Raw genomic sequence first — 20,380 nt, forward strand, 5'->3', positions numbered from 1 at the left:
CCTGTCTGGAATATTTTGCCCCTAGATATATGAATGATTCATTCCCTTTCTCCTGTCAATACCACATTCTCAATGAGGCCTCTCTTGAACATACCATCCAAATTAAAACTCCAGTCTATGCTTTCCAAGCTTCTCTAATTTCCCCAAATTTTCATAGCACTTATCATGTTCTAGTGTACTATGTAAATTACTCATGTATTATGCTCATCTAGCTGCTTAAATGCAAGCTCCATAAAATAAGTTTTTGGGGTTTTGCGCCTATCTTGTGAACTGATATATCCCTGGAACCTGTGAAAGTGCCTAACACATAATAGGCAATCAGTAAATACTTGTTGAATGAATGAATGCATAAAAGAGTACAGCCACCTTGACAATTTAAAACCATGATTCTGGCTTTGACAAAATCAAAACATTCATTATTTTTGCTTTCAGTTAGATTAGGCCTTTGAAAATCACAAATGATTATCTCGTATTTTTTATGATCTGTATTTTCTGGGTTATTTGAGATAAAACATTCAACAGTGGGGCACTTTTAAATTCAGGATGTGGAACTACAGCAAGGGTTATAGCAGAGGCTAGGGAGATAAGGGTTGGATGTGGTTTGAGTGTGAAGAGGTGAAGGTAAAGAAATAAACAGAAGGTAGATCCAGCTTCCTTCATTTAGGAAGACAATATTCATTACCTCTTATCTCAGAAAGACAATTAATACCATGAGTAGTTTTTTTCTGTTTGTCTTCACCACTCCCCTACAAAAACACACAAGCATACGATAAGTTAGCCATATTCATACCTGTTCCTCCCATCTTTCCTCCTATCTTCAAGAAAGGCATATCCTTCCTCTGCCGTTCCCTACTTTGCTTAACTTTAGGTCTTAGATCCAGATCAATTTATCAAGTTTTCTGGATGGCCACTTCACCTATGAACAAATTATTGTATTTTCTTATGTCTTTCAATTACACATTTTAAAGCAAACTGTGTTGGAATTCTAAAAATTTGTGCAGACTTTTGTAGTATTTTCTTGTTTTGTCTTCATAACACCAATTTAATAAATAGTTTGCACTTGTTTCTGGACAGATAGGATAGAGCAACTCTCCTTACTGAAAAGTCACAGCAGGAGGCTGTGTAGTCCACCTTCTTCCTGTGGACCTCAGGTTGTGGGGTACGTGAAAGACCGAGACAGAGGGGTGGAGAGGGAAAGTCATAAACATAGTTTTTTCTTAAAGTATATTGTTTGAAAATATTTATATTTATGAAATAATATTAATAGATAAAATATTCTTGATTACTTTCTTAAATGTCCTTTAAAATATAATATATATGTATATATATATATATGTATATATGCATGTGCACACAAACATGTGCGCACAAACATATATACATACACGTGCACATATACATTTACACAGACACATACTCATGCCAAATGTCACCCTCTTTGCTCATTCATCTTCTCCTGCTTCTGAGATCAATATCTCAGACTATTCGGTGTGCTAATTCTACTCGACATCTTTTATTCATCAGATATATCCTTACCCTGCCCCAGTTTCTTCCATATCACCACCAAGGAGCTGCAACAAAGATAGATCAAATATTCTTTAAAACTCTTATAAAGACAAAAGGACAATGGCTTAAAAACAAACACACTGGGGCACCTGGGTGACTCAGTCGGTTGAGCATCCGATTCTTGATTTCAGCTCAGGTTATGATCCCAGGGTTGTGGGACCAAATCCCGCATCTGGCTCAACACTGGGCATGGAGCTTGCTTAAGATTCTCTCTCTGTCTCTGTCTCTGTCTCTCTCTCTCTCTCTTTCTCCCCTCCCTCTCTGCCCCTCCCCCAGTTGCACTCTCTCTATCTCTCAAGTAAACGAACTTTTGAGGAAATGGTCATTTGGTAAGTTGGCCATTGCCCTAAATTTAATTGCCCTAAAAAATAATTATTGAATTGGCACAATAAGGTAGATCACATCCCCTCTTCTGTTCCCATGATCCAGACTCTGGCTAGAATTATTCAATTTAATCAAATTTTCCTCATTATTAGAAGCATAATAACAAACCCGAGAGGTGGTAGGTTTTTTTGTTTGTTTGTTTTTTGTTTTTTGTTTTTTTAGGTTTTTCTGTTCCCATTCTCTTGGGCTTACCTGTTATTAAATTCTAAATAAATATTTGCTAAATGAATTAATGAAGCAATGTGTGATTTAAGGTTGATATCTACCTACACCTTGAAAGTTCACCTAATTCAATGCAGAGTGGACTTTGAATCTGGCTTGTCTTAGAAGAATTCTCAAGAGGTAATGGAATTTTGAGGCTGAGCTAGAATACCATTGATATATGTGAATAACTCAAAATTTATGAATAGGAGGTTTTCAATTTATCCTCATTTACTGGAGATTTTCTAGACTAGGCATTAATCTAAGTTTGGAGATGACCCAAAATGATACTCTGGAGCTTGGAGACAGAACAGGGGCACGGGGGGTGGGGTGGTGGTGATAGAACAGGTTGGGAGACTTCCTCTTGGCAATGCAAATGCTCTGGGAATTGCAGATGAAAGTAGATGACAATCAAATTTAGCATTGATAACATGATAGATTTATAAGTTTATAAACTAGAGAGAAATTTGATTTGGGGAGTTATGGAATGAATAAGTCACAGGGATGAGAAGTACAGCATAGGGAATAGAATCAATGGTATTGTAATACATTTTATGGTGACAGATGGGAGCTACACTTGTGGTGAGCATAATATAACATATAGAGTTGAATTATTGTGTTGTACCCCTGAAAATAATGTGACATTGTGTGTCAATTCTACTCCAATTAAAATAAATAAAAAAAATATTTGGGGAGGCAGCTTCTGGAGAAAGACAACAAGTTGGGTCAGTAAACAGGCTGGGCAAAATATTCACTTTGGCTTAAATTTTGCAATGTCTATGGAAAATACTATGATTATTTTATTTTAGTTTATTTTTATTTTATTTTAGAGAGACAGAATGAGTGGGAAAGAGGGGCAGAGGGAGAGAGAGAAAGAATCTTAAGCAGGCTTCATGCTTAGCATGGAGTTTGACATGAGGCTCAATCCCATGACCCTGGAATCATGACCTGAGCCAAAATCAAGAGTCGAACGCTCAACTGATTTATTTATTTATTTGTCAGCCACTGCTTGGGAACTGCAACTTCTTATATGATGTATATTATGTGTATTCTGCAGGATTAGAGCAGTTTGTTGGAAGAATGCAAGATTTTCAATTATACAAAGTGGCGCTTACAAACAGGTAAGTGAATGTGGTGTTGTAGAGTTCAACAGGTATAAGAATAATTCTCGAATTCAATTCAGTAAGAGTTGCAAAAGATTATGTTATTTTTCATCTTTATAGAATTTGGGAACTATCACCTAATTAATGTTTACACTGTTTGCTTTGACTTAGTCTATGGTTGTTATTCACTAGTGCTCCTCTGTTGGGTAATTTCTTATAATATGAAATTGATCAAATTCTTTACAAAGGTGTGGTAGACTCTAAATCTAAAGTTCTCTTTTGGCCAGCAAAAGAGTGGGACACAGGATGAAAAGCGAGAGATGGTTAATGTCTGGGAAAAGACAAGAGCCCCGAATAAGGGTCTTAACCCCATTTTTATTAGGATCAGAAGACTTATAAACATGATGTTGGACGTGCACAAAGAGACAATGAATCTGTGAACTTTAACTTGGGGATGTGAGGGAAAAGAGGTCTTGAAGACATTCAGGGTTAGGGGTTTGGATTAATACAAAACAAAATCCTGGCTCTGAGTGGAAGGTTGTTTACAGAGGACATGAGGCACCACCTCTGTTTATCTTAGCTAGCCTAGGGGATGAGACAGGGAGGACACAAGACCTCAGAGTTAACAAGGCACCTTTCTTTTGTTAACCATCTCCACTCTGGGCAACTTTGCCCTGCAGGGCAGAGCAGCGCAGCAGTCTATAGCCCGGTTTACCTATTTACCTAACTTGGTCCTTCCTTCCTGTGAAAGCAGCTTTCTGCTATAGTACTAAATTGGGGGTGCTTCCACCCTGAATATCTAATCTTGTTTATTTCATATACCTATGTTCTATATTAGGGCCTTTGCCCCTCCCTATTCTGGGTGCCTTTGAACCTCCCTGCTTTATTTTGGGGCCCTGGCCCACCTTTATTCCGGGGGGCTAAGACCCCCTTCTCTATTCTTATTTGCCTAATCTTGTTTACCAAACTTGGGTGTGAGCATCCTATGGCTTTGTATTTCTTTATGCCTTTTTAACCCATTGGTGTAAGCCCAGGGGATCCCTAAGATTATTCCCCATACATAGGATTTCCTCTAAGGAAACTAGATTTTTGAACATGTTGTATTACAGAATTTGGGATACATTTGTTTAAATATTCTAGATGAAGTAGTTTTGGATACTTAAGAAACTGCTCTCTCTGCCTTTTAAAATTGCTTTGTTGAACTTATAAGTACTAAAGAATTTGGAACAATGAAAGTGATTATTTTGATCCCTGAGAAAGTCTCAAGAGGCTGAGCTATTAGACTTGGAGATAAGAAGAATGAGTAATTTGAAGTATTATTGTATATTTTTCTATTTCCAGTGAAGAAAAATTATGTAGAGTTGGACTAGTGTTAATCAAGTATTGCCTCATCTTGAGAATAGGTAGCAAATCTTTCCTAGGGATTCTTAAGACACATAAATTTTCATTCTGTTCAGAAAAGTTCAAGTGAAATTCTGCTTAGCTGCCCTCTAAAGTTTCTCTCTTATTATTAGATTATAATAATAATAATAGTATATTATTGCATGGATGAGTTGATGTTGTTTACTTCTATTAAGGACCAAAAAGAATCATGTTTATTCAAATTTCTTGAAGGCAGATGTAGATTAGTGTGGTGAATTTCCAAATGACAGAAGTAGGTCTTGTCAATTTGAGAAGTATTGTTCTTGAGGTGCTGCTATGATCAGCGCTATGTCCATTAGAAATATCAACATTCTTTACTAGTCTGTATAATCAAGGGCTACATGAATAAAGAGTGCTGTAACAGTGGAACACATTATTTGGGAGATTTCCTGCCACCAGTCTTGCTATCCTTTAAATCACCTTTATCTAAAATTCTGCCGAGTAGCACTGCAATAATTTTGGCACAATTAAAGTTTTTACTGGGGGCAAAGATTTCACCAGATAGTCACTTTTGGTCCCATTCCAAACCTGGTATCAACTGGAAAATATCAATAAGATTAAAAGAAGAAGGTGTTATTTCCTGTGATTTGGTGAGTGGTTAAACTGCCTGACTCCATTGCCCTACTGGAATCTGAAGGAAGAAGCCTAGTTTCTCTAGTTAGACCTGAGTGACTGATCTTGGCCTACCTGAGATGTCTGGAAAGGTATTATAGGGAAGAGTGCCTATAAATAGAATGACTGATTCTGACCTAGAACAGGTGTATTGCCCTTAATGGAAAAATTAAATATATCTGCCTGGAATTGGCATTATTCTTTGACTATTGGCAGCTGCCAGGTGATCTGAAGCCACTGAAGCACTTTAGGATGCCAGAATCTGTACTGATGAGTCACAGAAAACCATTGAAAAATGGTCTTGGCCTCCGTTCCTTTACTTAAAACAGCAGCAGATAAATGACACCTATTTTCTTATTTCTTTCCTATGGATTAACTGGAGACCTTATCTATAACTCTCAGTATTTTCAATATATTATTGTTCAGTCTCAGGGGTAAGTCAGTTTAACAACCTACATGAATATTACCTTTCGTTTTTTTTTATCACAAATAGGTAGAGTAAAATATGATATTTAAAAAAAATGTCTAGATAATCAGACAAGGGCTTACACATGCTTCTCAATGGAAAAAGTTAACAGTTAAGAACTTATTGTTTCCAATATATGTTTTATGAGTGTGTTTCTTTTGCCAGGAATGAGTTTGATTTTATATTCTGTTTAGAAAACTATTAAAATTAAATGGATACTAATCAAAAAGTTAAAATAGTGATATTCATTTGTAGCAATCCTTAGAAATTCTATTACTGTTGAACTCTTTGACTTACAGTCTGCTTCTTACAACCACAGGGAGATTCTGGAAATTTATTCTGGAAATCTGTTCAGATTGCATACCCAGTCACATTGTCGCTGCCCTGGCAGCCACCCTCGGGTCCATCCTTTGGTTCAGCGATACTGCATTCCCAATGATGAAGAGGACACAACCACTGATAGGGTGTTACGGCTGAATCCTGAAGCCCATCCTCTCTCTTTTGTCAATGATGATGATATTGGTACTTCATGGGTTTCACATGTGTTCACAAACATTACTCAGCTTAATCAAGGAGTGACTATTTCAATAGATTTGGAAAATGGACAGTATCAGGTAATTTGAAATAGTGAGGTGTATTAGTTTCCTGTAGCTGCCACGACCGATGACCACTAATTTGATGGCTTAAAACAACAGAAATTTCTTCTCTCACAGTTCTGAAGATCAGAAATACAAAATCAAAGTGTTGGAGGGACTACTCTCCCTCCAAAGGCTCTAGTGGGGAATCCTTCCTTGCTTCTTCCAGGCTCTGCTGTCTCCTGGTGTTCCTTGGTTTAGGGCTCCATAACTCCCATCTCTGCCTCTCTTTGCACTGGCCTTCCTCTGTGTTTGTTTCTGTGTGTCAGATCTTTCTCCTCGCTCTGTTATAAGGCCCAGCCTACATCTGGGATGATTTCATCTTCAGATCCTTAACTTAATTACATTTGAAAATACCCTATTTCTGAAGAAGGTCACATTCACAGGTCCTGGGTGTTAGTACTTCAATATATTTATTTGGGGATGCAATTCAGTCTACTACAAAGTGAATGAATTAGGCAACCAAACATTACTTAACTAACATAGTGTATAATAATGTATGAAATAAAAATATCTAAAAGAAAATATGCAGGATCTTTTTTAGATATTTTTATGAAATCATATGCAATATTGAAATTGCTGTCTTTTTATTAAGTAAAACAAATTAATAAAAACTAAGGTGATTATTCTAAGTAACTACATAAGAAGAACATATATAACAATTATCTCATGGAACTAAGGTTGTTTTTCCATATCCTTATATATCAAACTTAATATTAATTTGCAGTTAATTAATGAATTTATTTTTTAAATGTTTATTTATTTATTTTTGAGAAGGGGGGAAAGAGGGAGAGGGAGGGAGAGAATCCCAAGCAGTCTCCACACTTTGTGTGGAGCTGCACAGAGGCTCATCCTATGACTGTGAGGTCATGACCTGAGCCAAAATCAAGAGTCATTTGCTCAACCAACTGCCACCCAGGCATGCCAAATTTGCACTTAGTTGATAAAATCCTTAAGAATAAGGATGGATATGCAGTTATAGAATGTGTTGCTTTTACCATAGGGCTATCAGGTTTGTGGATGTCTGATGAATACTTGATAATTATTATTATGAAGAAGTAAGCTATTATATTTGAAACTAACAATTTCCTGGTTTGATTTATACTGATGGGTCAAACTTCCAACTTTAAAGACAATGATTAACTTATCCATTTTTAGGTGTTTTATATTATCATTCGGTTCCTTAGTCCACAACCAACAGCGATAAGGATTCAAAGGAAGAAGGAGGACAGCCTGGATTGGGAGGATTGGCAATATTTTGCTAGAAATTGCAGAGCTTTTGGAATGAAAAATAATGGAGATTTGGAGAAACCTGATTCTGTCAACTGTCTTCAGCTTTCCACGTATGAATATTAAAAAAAAATGTTTGAAGGAGTTAATTTTAATAAACTAATGGGTTAATAATAAGCAATAGGTAGACTAACTCACTGGACTGGTGAGTCTAACTCTCACTAACTTTCTTGAGGCAGATTCTTCTAAGACTCCTCCCTAACTTGAGTTTTAAATTACATTTAAAGTTCTCTTAAAAGACTTTGGAGTATCTCTTGTTTACAGCCTCATTTGGGCTTTATAATCTGATTTTCAGATTGTTTAGCAAGTTATCTATATTAATAGAATTTTATTATGTCCTCAAGGAAATGTTTTACTATGTTTTTTTCTGTGATGATCCTATATTGTTTGCATACAAATTACGTGAGATATGTCTGTTTTCCCAGAATGAAGAATTAAAGTTGTTACGAGTATTGTGTAAGACTGTCTCAAAGTTATGATTCTGTTTTATTAAAATTATGAATAGCTTTTCATGACTTCAAATATTTTTCATCAACAGTGTCACTCCATATTCACATGGTAATGTCACATTTAGCATCCTAACACCTGGACCAAATCATCGTCCTGGCTACAATAACTTTTATAACACCCCATCTCTTCAAGAGTTTGTAAAAGCCACACAAATAAGACTTCATTTTTACGGACAGTACTATACAACTGAGACTCCTGTCAGCCTCAGACACAGATACTATGCAGTTGATGAAATCACCATCACTGGGAGGTAATGTTCATTACTGAGGTTTGATTGCAGGGTGCTTTTCATCATGAGTTTTGTTTTCAACAAGGCTGGGGTCATACTTACTTAAAAATACATTAAGATGTAGAGCAAACCAGATTTCAAACTTCATGTTTTGAAATGGCTTCCTACTCTAAGATTTTTTTAGAAAGGTTTGTATGTAATTCTTTCCCATGTGTAAGACCACATTGTTATAGAATCAATTTTCAAAAGCTGTTGGGTTTAGAAGGTGTGATGCCCTGAATCTGGCTTAGAAATGATTTACTAAATATTTTACTTGGTTTGTTCTGGAATGTAATTTTTAAAATATTCTTGAAGTCAAAGAGAAGGAGCTAGATTTTGAAGGACAATTCTACTCCCAGCTAGTTTGTAAGCATGGGGCTTGGCCTCCCTGAATTCACAATTCACAATTTTATGAAGAATATTTGTTTTCCTAGGAGAAAAAAATCTATTCCCTAGATAATTTATAAACATCTGACCATACTTGAGAACATGGCTCGTAGTATTTCAAAGTATGGGTAGCTGGAGAGCGGCATACTCTTTAGTATGGAAAGGACACCTATGTAGACTATATTTAGCATGGAGTTGTGCTAGAAGAGTGATATGCTGTGTAAGTAAAGTACATCTTTAAACACAGACCAGAATACCAAACTATCTTTGTTTAGTACTAGCATAATGAAAATAATACTACTATTAAATAGTCACCATATAATTTTGGTGAAAAAAACCTCCCAAATGATTGAAATTTGTTAATTTCACTCTGCAGTTTATTCTAAACTTTATATTTTTCACCATGACTTGAATAGGTTCAGTAAATACCTTCCCTTGACAAGTTTGTCATATGTCTGATATAGGTAGAAACAATCCCTGACCCTTTTTCCAGGGAGGCTTGAAAATTACCTTTTCAGAACAATATGGTTTGGATATTGATGGCACTTCACCCATACGTTAGGATTAATGCAAAACTTTCATGAGCATCCACATGATAGAAGAGAAACTGATCTTTGTGTTGATTAACATACTTGTCTTCCTTGTTGGATCCACACAGTGGATATATTCACAGGCCCTTAAATATATTCACAGTGGAGTTGACTTAGAAATGTCTGTTGTTCCTGTTCACAGATGTCAGTGCTACGGTCATGCCAATAAGTGTGACACAACAAGCCAGCCCTATCGATGCCTCTGCTCTCTGGAAAGCTTCACCCAAGGACTTCATGTGAGTTCTCTGTTTGATGCATGGACACCTCAAAAAAAAAAAACAAAAACAAAAACAAAACACAACCAAAACAAACAAAAAAGTGGGGGATGGTGAAAATAATTTTTTAACTTAATTTTGGTCTATTTTCTGGATGTCAATAAAAATAAATTGATATGAGCCTGAAATGTCAATTATTTCAGAAAATTTTTGGTAGAGAAAAATAAAAGTCATCGAAAAGATGAAAGTATTATTATTATTTTTTTTTAATTTATTTTTTTTTTTCAACGTTTGTTTATTTTTGGGAGAGAGACAGAGCATGAACGGGGGAGGGGCAGAGAGAGAGGGAGACACAGAATCGGAAACAGGCTCCAGGCTCTGAGCCATCAGCCCAGAGCCCGACGCGGGGCTCGAACTCACTGACCGCGAGATCGTGACCTGGCTGAAGTCGGACGCTTAACCGACTGCGCCACCCAGACGCCCCGAAAGTATTATTTTTTAAAATAAACTCAATCAGGGGCGCCTGGGTGGCGCAGTCGGTTAAGCGGCCGACTTCGGCTCAGGTCGTGATCTTGCGGTCCATGAGTTCGTGCCCCGCGTCGGGCTCTGTGCTGACAGCTGAGAGCCTGGAGCCCGTTTCAGATTCTGTGTCTCCCTCTCTCTGACCCTCCCCCATTCACGCTCTGTCTCTCTCTGTCTCAAAAATAAATAAACATTAAAAAAATTAAAAATAAAATAAAATATAATAAACTCAATCAGTAAAATAACAACTAAGATTAAACCTCACTTTGCTGTCTTCGTTATATCAGTATTATCATGTTTTGTAAAACACTTTTTAAGGTGTCTAGGTAGCATGGCACTGGAAATAAGGGTCTGAGTTCTGCATCTAAAAGGTATTTATACAAAGGTGTCTGTGCAACATAAGCATCTTCTGATGCAGAGAGATCTTTATGTATTTGTATCAGTCAAGTTGAATTCATTGCTGATACCAGTAATTTTAAGTAACTAATTTGAATATCTATAGTAAAAGGACTCAGGAATGATGTTACTTTAGATTGTCTGTGATGGTCCAGGGAAGTTTCATAGTTGAAGTAGATATTTAGCTCTATCTTCAGGAAAAATGGGTAAATGGAAATGAAATTGAGATGTTTTTGTTAATAGAGACATTCAGCATCAATAGCAGCTGATATGAAAGCAGGTACAACAGCACAAACAATCATACCAGTAATGAAAAATAAACAGGACAGAGCCTCCTAAGTGATGTTTAAGGCAATTGGTGTTAATTTGGAAAAAAAAAAAAAAAAAGTTAAAGCCCTACCTCATGGCATGTACAGAAGTCCAGGTGACTTAAAGACCTAAATGTAAAAATAATTGTAAATCTATTAAAATAAAGATTAAGATAATATTTCTAAACTTTATAAGTTCAGCCATAATTGTGTTTAATTTTTCCCAACTGGATTGATTCTTGATTTTAAATTTAAGTGACATTTATTATATTTTTTCTAGTGTCCTCTTGTTTTGATTCTTTAAAATACACATTTCTCTTTCCTTGCAATCAGTGATTTCTTTTATTAACCTCACAATGTACACTGTCTCATAGATTCCTACTTGACTTGTGTTCTAAACCTTGCCCTGTACATGTTTTTAATTAGTCACTTTACTTCTCTCTGTCCTTTGAGGATATCATGTAATATCTTGTTTTTTATTCTTTTTAAATTTTTTAAATGTTTACTTATTTTCAATAGAGAGAAGAGAAGGGGAGGGGAGGGGAGGGGAGGGGAGGGGAGGGGAGGGGAGGGGAGCTGAGGGGCAGAAAGAGAGGGAAACACAATCTGAAGCAGGCTCCAGGCTCTGAGCTGTCAGCACAGAGCCCGATGTGGGGCTCGAACTCACGAAACGCAAGATTATGGCCTGAGTCGAAGTCAGATGCTTAACTGACTGAGTCACTCAGAGCCCTGGAACATCTTGTTTTTTAAGAAGCACCTGTCAAGGTTTTGGTGAACTCCATTTCTGTCTTCTGAGATTCTTAATCTGATCTAATTTGTTTCCAGAGACAACATTAATGCATATAGTTCAGTGGCAAGCATATTACCTACAATGCAGACTTCCTCTAGCACATTTAGAATGTAGTCCTGGCCCTGAGTTTCAACTCAGTCTTTGATTGGGTTAAGTATTCTTTCTTTCTATGTGCTCAAGCCAAAACTTTCATCTTCTGATTCAGATGTTCCTTTGAACTTATTCTCCAGATCATTGCTTTATATTGAACTGTTAATTTATACGTTAGCCCTCACCACTGGTTGATAATTGCTTCGAAAGAAGGAATCTTTTACATATTTTGGATTTCTAACATCCAGAGGCTTTGAATTTGGTTTGATTAGTATATCATGAGAAAAAAATCTTTTTAAGAAACATTGATTTTACTATGTTTGATTGTGCAGCTTATCATATTGTCCCAGAAAGGAAATTAATTGGATGAACTTGATTGATTCACTCTTTATTCAGCCATAATTGTATATTTTAAGTTTTTGCCAGTTTGATTTTTTCTTGATTTTAGAGTTAAAGTGACATTTATTCTAATTTTCTTAGTGTCTTCTCCATTTGACCCTTTAAAATGACACTTCCCTTGCAATCAGTGATTTCTTTTATTGACCTCACCCCACTTCCCCAAACTCACCACTAACCCAGTTAAAAAACTCTCTGGGCTGAATTTTGTAAGGCACTTTGATCTGAATATATGCAGTACATTCAAACTAAGGACTGGGCAATGCTTTCACATATGTTGTTTTCTAAGCTTCTTTTGCTTTATTTTGACTAGTTAGTTCTCTCCTCAACCCCCACCCCATCTCCTTTTCCTTTTGATATCCTATGTTTCCACCTTCCTCTCTCTTTAATTGCTCACAGTTGAGTGATTGATATTTTATGATTCTTGGATGATTTCATGCTTCCCCTTAAAAATAGAGCCATTAAATGAATCAAGGCTCATGATTGGTTTCAGAAGTCTAGTTGGGATTTTCAGACTTGGTCTCAGGTGGTGACTGTTGGATTATGAACTAGCAAAATAATTAACTATAATTTAGGTTGAGAATACATTTTACTGCTTCTTATTTAGACATTTAGTTTCCTTTAGAAACAAACGTAAAATGTTGACTTTTCTGTTATTTTCTTCCTTGACATATTTTGATAATTATATAGCCATAAACAAAAAAGCAACAAATCATTCACTTAGGAAAGTTTGGCAAATGTAGCTGAAGGGAAAAAGTCAATAGACTGGTAAGTTGAATGATTTCTCAGTGCTATGATATTTTCAATAATGTGTTGAAAATGAGAAATGATTTTATAAAGCATTCATGAGTATGACATTCTCTTTTTGTTATCAAAATATTTTAATACATGTGGGACTTACATATCTGAAATAATTTGAAAAGATTCTTATTCAAGTGCTTTTCACCTTGTTCTACTTTTCAAAATAATAAGTTTTAATGTAAGCCATCCATATCCTATTGGAACCAATGTTCTTTTTTAAAGATCTGGACATAATCCAAAAAGAATGCCTTCAATTTCACAGTATTATGCTAACCATTAATAATATTACTCAATAAACAGGGCTTTTGTGAATTATATTACAGCCATTTGGCAAACAGATGAAAACGTAAGCCTTGAGAATATGCCAATTCTTGGCAATTGGCAGTCCTATAAGAAAGTGTTTTTAGCGGAAGTGAAAATGAATGAAGTCAGGAGAAAGGAGTAGAATGGTGAATTCAGAAGCAAGTTCTTACACATAGCCATTCCAGAGAATTTTCTATATAAAGCATTCTTTAGTTGTTTATGAAGTTGATTTCACAAACAGGTGGTCCACAGGTGGGAACAGTGTTTAAATAATTTGTTATTTAACTTCCAACAAGAATTTTCCCTTCTTCTCCTCCTCCTCCCTCATCTCTGGATTCTCTTAATCGGAAAATAATCCAACACTACGTCTACATTTACCCATGGCAACAACTATAACTCAGGGTAACAATTACCCTCTTTGGAGCCGTAACACTATTTGGTTTCAACCATATTCTCTACTATCCATAGCCTTATATCTGGGTGATCTCACTTATGTTAATATCTGACCCACTTAATAGATTAAGACTTACAGTAGTAGCTAGAATATGTGTTTAATTATTCTGGGAATAGCAAGACCAACTAATTCATAACTCCATTGGTAAATCTCATTTCTTTTGTCCACTCATAAAATTATAAGTTACTAAAACACACAAACAAACAAACAAAACCTCAAGACAAAGTATTACCAAAAGCCCTGCTGATCTTAAGATAAACTCAAGCCACACTTACTTTTTCTTAAATTTTCATTGTATTTTGTGATACCTAAAACATCTACCTTGGTGGGGAGGCTCAGTGATTCTCCTCATTGCTACTACATAGGAACTCTGACAGGTTTTGATATTGTATTGGCAGTTGTAAGGTTTTGACTTTAATATGTAGTGCTTACCATAAATGATCATTGTGTATTCATTAATAGAGAATAATTTTAGAATATTTGTGACATTTCTTCTCTAGAAATGACTGAAACAATGAATCATTTACTTGTTACACTTAAGGGCTAATCTAGAGCAAAAGAAATCTCAAAAGACTATATACCATTCAGTAATTTACAAGCAGAGTTGAATATTTCAAAGCAGAATTCAGGATTACACTGCGTTTAACCCTGAATGAATCATTTGATAAGAAACACATTTATGCTTTTTAAATAATTAATTTTTGGATAACAATCACTTACTTGTACATGTATTTTAAAATTTAAGTGAATTTTTTCATTTTAATTGTGAATTCATGTACAATTAAATAATTGATTGTATTAAATTAAATAGATTCCTTGTATCCTTTACTCAATTTGAACCATGATAATATCTTGCAAAACTAGTGATTTTTCTTTTTAAGCAACTTTCCTGAAGTATGTTTTGCATACAATAAAATGTACCCATTTAAAAACGTATAGATTGATGAGTTTTAGCAACGCTTGTGTGATCACTGCCATATTCAAGATATGGGATGTTTTTCTCTCCAAATACTCTTTGTGCCCCTCTATAGTCCATGCCTCCTCCCCAACCTTCAGTCCCAGGAAACTACCAACCTGCCTCCTGTCACTACAAATTAGCTTTGCCTCTTCTAAAATTTCAAATCATGGAATTATTCAACCATGTATTATTTTGGTGCATAGGTTTCTGATTCCACTCCCTACTTCTCTTACCTTTTTTTTTTTAAAAATAATTTCCTAACTACTTGTGCTATTAGCTTTATTGCAATAATATATCTCTGGTCCACCTGCTCAAGAATTCCATTGTAACTTTCCAAAAGTATGTGTCAAGTTCTTAGATGCAGAATACAACCTAGGAATTGGAAGCTTAGGTAGTTCTACTACATGTCAACTAACATGGTCGCATAGTTACAATACACCCATTACTCATTCTCTTCTCTATACCTGTTCTAAAAATTCAAATGTTGATAAATTCTAGCTTTAAGAGATGTGTTATCAGTTGATACTTGCGTCCTAATGATTTTTCATTTTCTTTTAATAGTTATGTTCATGTTTCAGGGGCTCTTGGCTAAGAGTGATGTAATAATCAGTGCCTTTGCCAAGGACTGGCATTTTGTTGGCTACTTAGCTATTCTTTCATCATTCTGTGACATCATTACCTGCAAGGGTGGCCAAGCGTTCACAGAGCAATTTATTAGTAACCATGAATACTTCTCTTATTCTTTGGCTCTGATTTGTGACCCTTTTATAGCATTAATCATGGCTTTTATGAATTAACTACAATCAAGCTATCAGTATGCATTTTTGTTAGTATTATAAATAGCAGAGCCAGCTTAAAACATTTAATATAATAGGCCTTCCTACCATTCAATAATTTGAATGGTGCCAACATCACACTCTACAATGCTTATTATGTAAATGAATATTTCCTGTTATTTTAGAAAGTGTGTTCCTTTAGAGCACACAAGTCCAAAAGTATGAGTCATCATGACTAGCTTGAGTCATATTTTTATTACACATCAAGCTTTCCCAGTAATGTCTTCTGTTTGCTCACACAAGGATTTTACTTTAAATGCATTTCATTATATAATCTATCTTGTAAATACTAATGAATCAATTTTTCTAAGTAGCAAACAGTTTGTATTATAGAATCTATATTAGATGTATATTTAGTGAATCAAGGCCTAGAATTTCATTTCCTCTCTGGCACATGGTGATATTATTAATCTTCGAAAAACACTTGCACTAGTTATTCCATGTTCATAGACAGGAAGATTCAGTATTGTCAAGATGTCTGTTCTTCCTACCTTTATCTATAGATTCAAAGTAATCCCAATTAGAATCTCAGAAATTTATTTTGTGGATATCAACAAACCATTTCTCAAGTTTGTGTGAGGGCCACAAGACACAGAATAGCCAAGACAGTATTGAAAGACTAGAACAAAGTCAGACTACTGACACTACCTGACTTCAAGACATATCCTGAAAGTTACAGTAATTAAAACAATGTGGTCTTGGAAAAAATAAAGAAATAGATCAGTGGGATGAAATAGAAATACAGCCACATAAATATAGTAAACATTAAACTGTGGACTGTTTATGTGTCCACATAATAATGATGTGTCAATTTAGGTTTATCAGTTTATGACAACATACAACTCCGGTTCCAAATGTTGAAAGTTGAGAATTCTGTGAATAGGTGGGGGTGGGAGGTATATGGGAACTCTGTATCTGTCTCTCAATTTTTCTGTCAACTAGAAAATGCTTCAAAAATTATAGTCTATTGAAAAAGTAGCTTTTAAGACAGAAGTGATGATTGCATTTAAGAGATCAAAGGTCCCTGAATTATTCTTGAAGAGAGTGGAATATTCAAATTTTAACTTAAGCAGGATTTTTATTTAAGAATAACACAGCAAAAGAGAATAAATGTAGTATGTAACTTCCCAAACTACAGAGAATAAAAAGGAAACATCTTTCTTATTCTGACATAAGGGAAAAAAGAAGAGGGAAATAAAAAAGTAAGAGATATAGAAAATATAGCAATAAATATAACAAATGTAAATGTGTTACACTTGTCAGTTAGAATTAAGAATTGTCACACATGGGGCATCTGGGTGGCTCAGTCAGTTGGGCGTCTGGCTTTGGCTCAGGTCATGATCTCACGGTCGTGGGTTTGAGCCCGTGTCGGGCTCTGTGCTGACAGCTCGGAGCCTGGAGCCTGCTTCAGATTCTATGTCTCTTTCTATCTCTGCCCCTCCCCCACTTGTTCTCTGTCTCTCTCTGTCTCTCAAAAATAAATAAATGTAAAAAAAATTTTAAATAATTGTCACACACATCAAAATATAGTATACCGCCATTGTCTGAGCAGAGCCTGCAGTAACCTGAGGGAGTACCTCAGGCACAAATTTTAAGAAGGCACCAGAAAACTTATTAATCAAGATAAATAATATTTTAGTGTAATGTTTAATAAAGGCAAAATAATACTAAAATCTGTAAGGAACAATATGTAAACATTTTAAGTAAAAATAAGCTGTTGTATGTTTTATAACTCCGAGTTACTTAGCAATGAGAGCTGTTACTCCAGTCAGCCACAATCCCTGCCTAGCAGTTCTATAAGGCTCTCCTGTGTCTGCCTCATACAAAGGTTGACAATGGTTTAAAAACAGATTGGGTAAGATGAAAGCTTATACATAGCTATGTTTTTGATTATAGAGTGTTTGTTAATGTCTTCTACTTGGTTCCTACTATAAGAGGATATTTTATAAATGTATATAGGAGTACATATTTTTCTTTTGGTCTCAGGCTCCAACAAGGCTCAGCATGGCCCTGGTGTTGAGGTAGTGAGACATATACCTAAAACACGAGCACATACAAAGTTTAAAAATTTTAAAAATGGCTTAAGCTATATAATATTAGGTAAAATAGACTGTAAGTAAAAACTTTTATTAGAGATAAGGTGCTTTACTATATAATGGTAAATGATAGAATTCTAGACTTACATGCATCTTATAGCATAGATTCAAAAGTATAAAGCAAAATTTGACAGAACTGGAAAGAGAAATTGACAAATCCAACATCAATGTAGAAGAATTTAATACATCTCATTTAAGTAATTAATCAGGCAGTCAAAAATTAAAATCCTAAATAATTGAGAATTGAACTAATGTGAAGCTTAAACTAATAGATTCCTGTATTCAACAATGAAAAAATGTACATTCTTGTCAAGATCACTTGGAAAATTTATGAACATTGATCATGTACTAATCAATATGATAGTTGCAACAAATTATAAAGAATTTGTAATCACAACACACTGTAAGCATTAACTATTTATAAGTAAATGAATGCATACAGTCATTTCACTTTTATCCCAATGAGTTAAGTAGAAATAGATGGAAAAAACCTCCAACTGAAATTATGAGCCTTTTATTAATCCAGGAAAATTTTATTGAGTACTTATTTGGATGCAGTAGGTTTACATCTCTGGGCAAAACGCAATTATTCCTACTCTTGAAGAATTTATATTCTCTTATGAATTGGTGGTGTGGGTGGGGGAAACCAAAGAAGTAAAATAAACAAGTTAAATACATAGTATACTAGGCTTTTAACTTATTTTGAACTGTGTTGGTAAAATGAATTGTGGAGGCCAGGATGTAAGATCAAATAAGGAGAGTACAAAAAGAAAACTTAAGATCACTCTCTTATAAACAAAGCCAAAAATTTTTAAATGATGAATCAAATCTACAATAATATATAGTAGCTAAATTGGGTTTCTCCCAGGAATGAGAGTGGAATTTAATATTAATAAAACTATTAATGTATTTCATCACATTAATTGAAGAAAGCAAAAACATAAAATCAGTAGGCTTGGAAAAAAGCACTTAATGAAATTAACACCTTTCTAGATAAGTGCTTTAAGTACTCTTAACCTGATAGAGAAACAAGTATAGTTTTCTTTTTTTTCTGAGATTTATTTATTTTTTTTGTTTAATAATAATAATAATAATAATAATAATATAATTTATTGTCAAATTGGTTTCCATACAACACCCAGTGCTCATCCCAACAAGTGCCCTCCTCAATGCCCATCACCCACTTTCCCCACTCCCCCCCCCCACCCCCCGTCATCCCTCAGTTTGTTCTCAGTATCCAAGAGTCTCTTATGGTTTGCCTCCCTCCCACTCTGTAACTTTTTCCCCCCTTCCCCTCCCCCATGGTCTTCTGTTAAGTTTCTCAAGATCCACATATGAGCGAAAACATATTGTATCTGTCTTTCTCTGACTTATTTCACTTAGCATAATACCTTCCAGTTCCTAATATTAACAGTGCATATAAATGTAAATCTATTGAAGCATTCCCTTTAAAACCAGGAATAAGACAAGGATGTCTATTATTCCACATTTTATTGGAGGATCTAGCCAGCTCAGTGTGATAAGAAAAAAAAACAAACAACACTTAAAAGAACTGAGCTGCCAATATCTGAAGACAAGATCATTGAGCCAGAAAATGCAAAAAAATTCCACAAATTATTAAATATTGAGGGGAATTCAGCAAAGTGGCTAGATATAGAATAGAAACATGAAAATAATTATTTTTATATACCCAAGAATAAAAAACAAGAGACAATTTAAAAATAATTTTCCACAGAAAATATAGTATGTCTTTACAACTTCTGAATACAAGAAGGAAAAACTATAGAGGAAGAAACTAATAAATGTGGCTACATTATAACTAGAAACTTCTAATCACCAAAAGCTACCATTTTTAAAATAAAGAGAAGGAAAAGCTACATATTAGCAGATTATATTAGCAACACAACACATATAACAGACAAAGGGAATTTTTAAATCAAACCAATTAAGAAACAGACCAAGAAAATTGAACCAAGTAATTTGCGTAAGCAGTTAGAAGTGGCAACTCAAGGGGCGCCTGGGTGGCGCAGTTGGTTGAGCGTCCGACTTCAGCCAGGTCACGATCTCGCGGTCCGAGAGCTCGAGCCCCGCATCAGGCTCTGGGCTGATGGCTCAGAGCCTGGAGCCTGTTTCCGATTCTGTGTCTCCCTCTCTCTCTGCCCCTCCCCCGTTCATGCTCTGTCTCTCTCTGTCCCAAAAATAAATAAACGTTGAAAAAAAAAATTAAAAAAAAAAAAAAAAAAAGAAGTGGCAACTCAAAAGGCCAATATACACATGGAAACAGCTGCAATTTTACTGGTTATCAGTAATCATAACTGTGAGATAACATTTTATATTCATGAGATTGGCAAAGATTCAAAAAATCTGAAAATTTCATTGGCTGGCAAAGGTGTAGATTACTGGGGATTCATTCATCCATTAATGATGGGAATGTGTCACCAGTGTGGGAAAACAGTTTGCAAACATTTAAATGGATACTTACTACAGTTCAATTCATATAAAGGAATATAGCTATTACATCAACACAACTAGACTCTCAGACAACAGAATACAAAAAGCTTATAGAATAATATACACAATATACCATTTATGTAATATTTAAAAACATGCACAACAATACTGTTAATAAGTAATATATCAAGTGTAAATATGAAGAAAAGCTTGTGAACGGATATTGCTAAGTTCATGTGTCACTGATGGAGTAGAATGTATATTGCAGTGTTTTGTTTTTTAAGTCAGGTAGTGAATAAAAGAACATGCTTGTTTGCTTTTTTATTTATA

At 35.0% G+C, this 20,380-nt stretch overlaps 1 protein-coding gene across 3 annotated transcripts in view; it reads left to right on the forward strand.

The window, feature by feature from the left end:
- USH2A (usherin) overlaps positions 1-20,380 on the forward strand; it is a 734,839-nt gene that overhangs the window by 79,387 nt on the left and 635,072 nt on the right. For all 3 annotated transcript variants that reach the window (XM_025927811.2, XM_086694483.1, XM_086694484.1), the window contains exons 5-9: positions 3,209-3,272; positions 6,074-6,368; positions 7,548-7,732; positions 8,218-8,439; positions 9,577-9,670. In XM_025927811.2, the coding sequence (XP_025783596.2) occupies positions 3,209-3,272; positions 6,074-6,368; positions 7,548-7,732; positions 8,218-8,439; positions 9,577-9,670 (860 nt within the window). The remainder of the gene's footprint in view (positions 1-3,208; positions 3,273-6,073; positions 6,369-7,547; positions 7,733-8,217; positions 8,440-9,576; positions 9,671-20,380) is intronic.

The sequence above is a fragment of the Puma concolor genome, chromosome E4, assembly GCF_028749965.1.
Source record: "Puma concolor isolate L17-30 chromosome E4, mPumCon1.1.hap2, whole genome shotgun sequence".
NCBI classification, from domain to species: domain Eukaryota; kingdom Metazoa; phylum Chordata; class Mammalia; order Carnivora; family Felidae; genus Puma; species Puma concolor.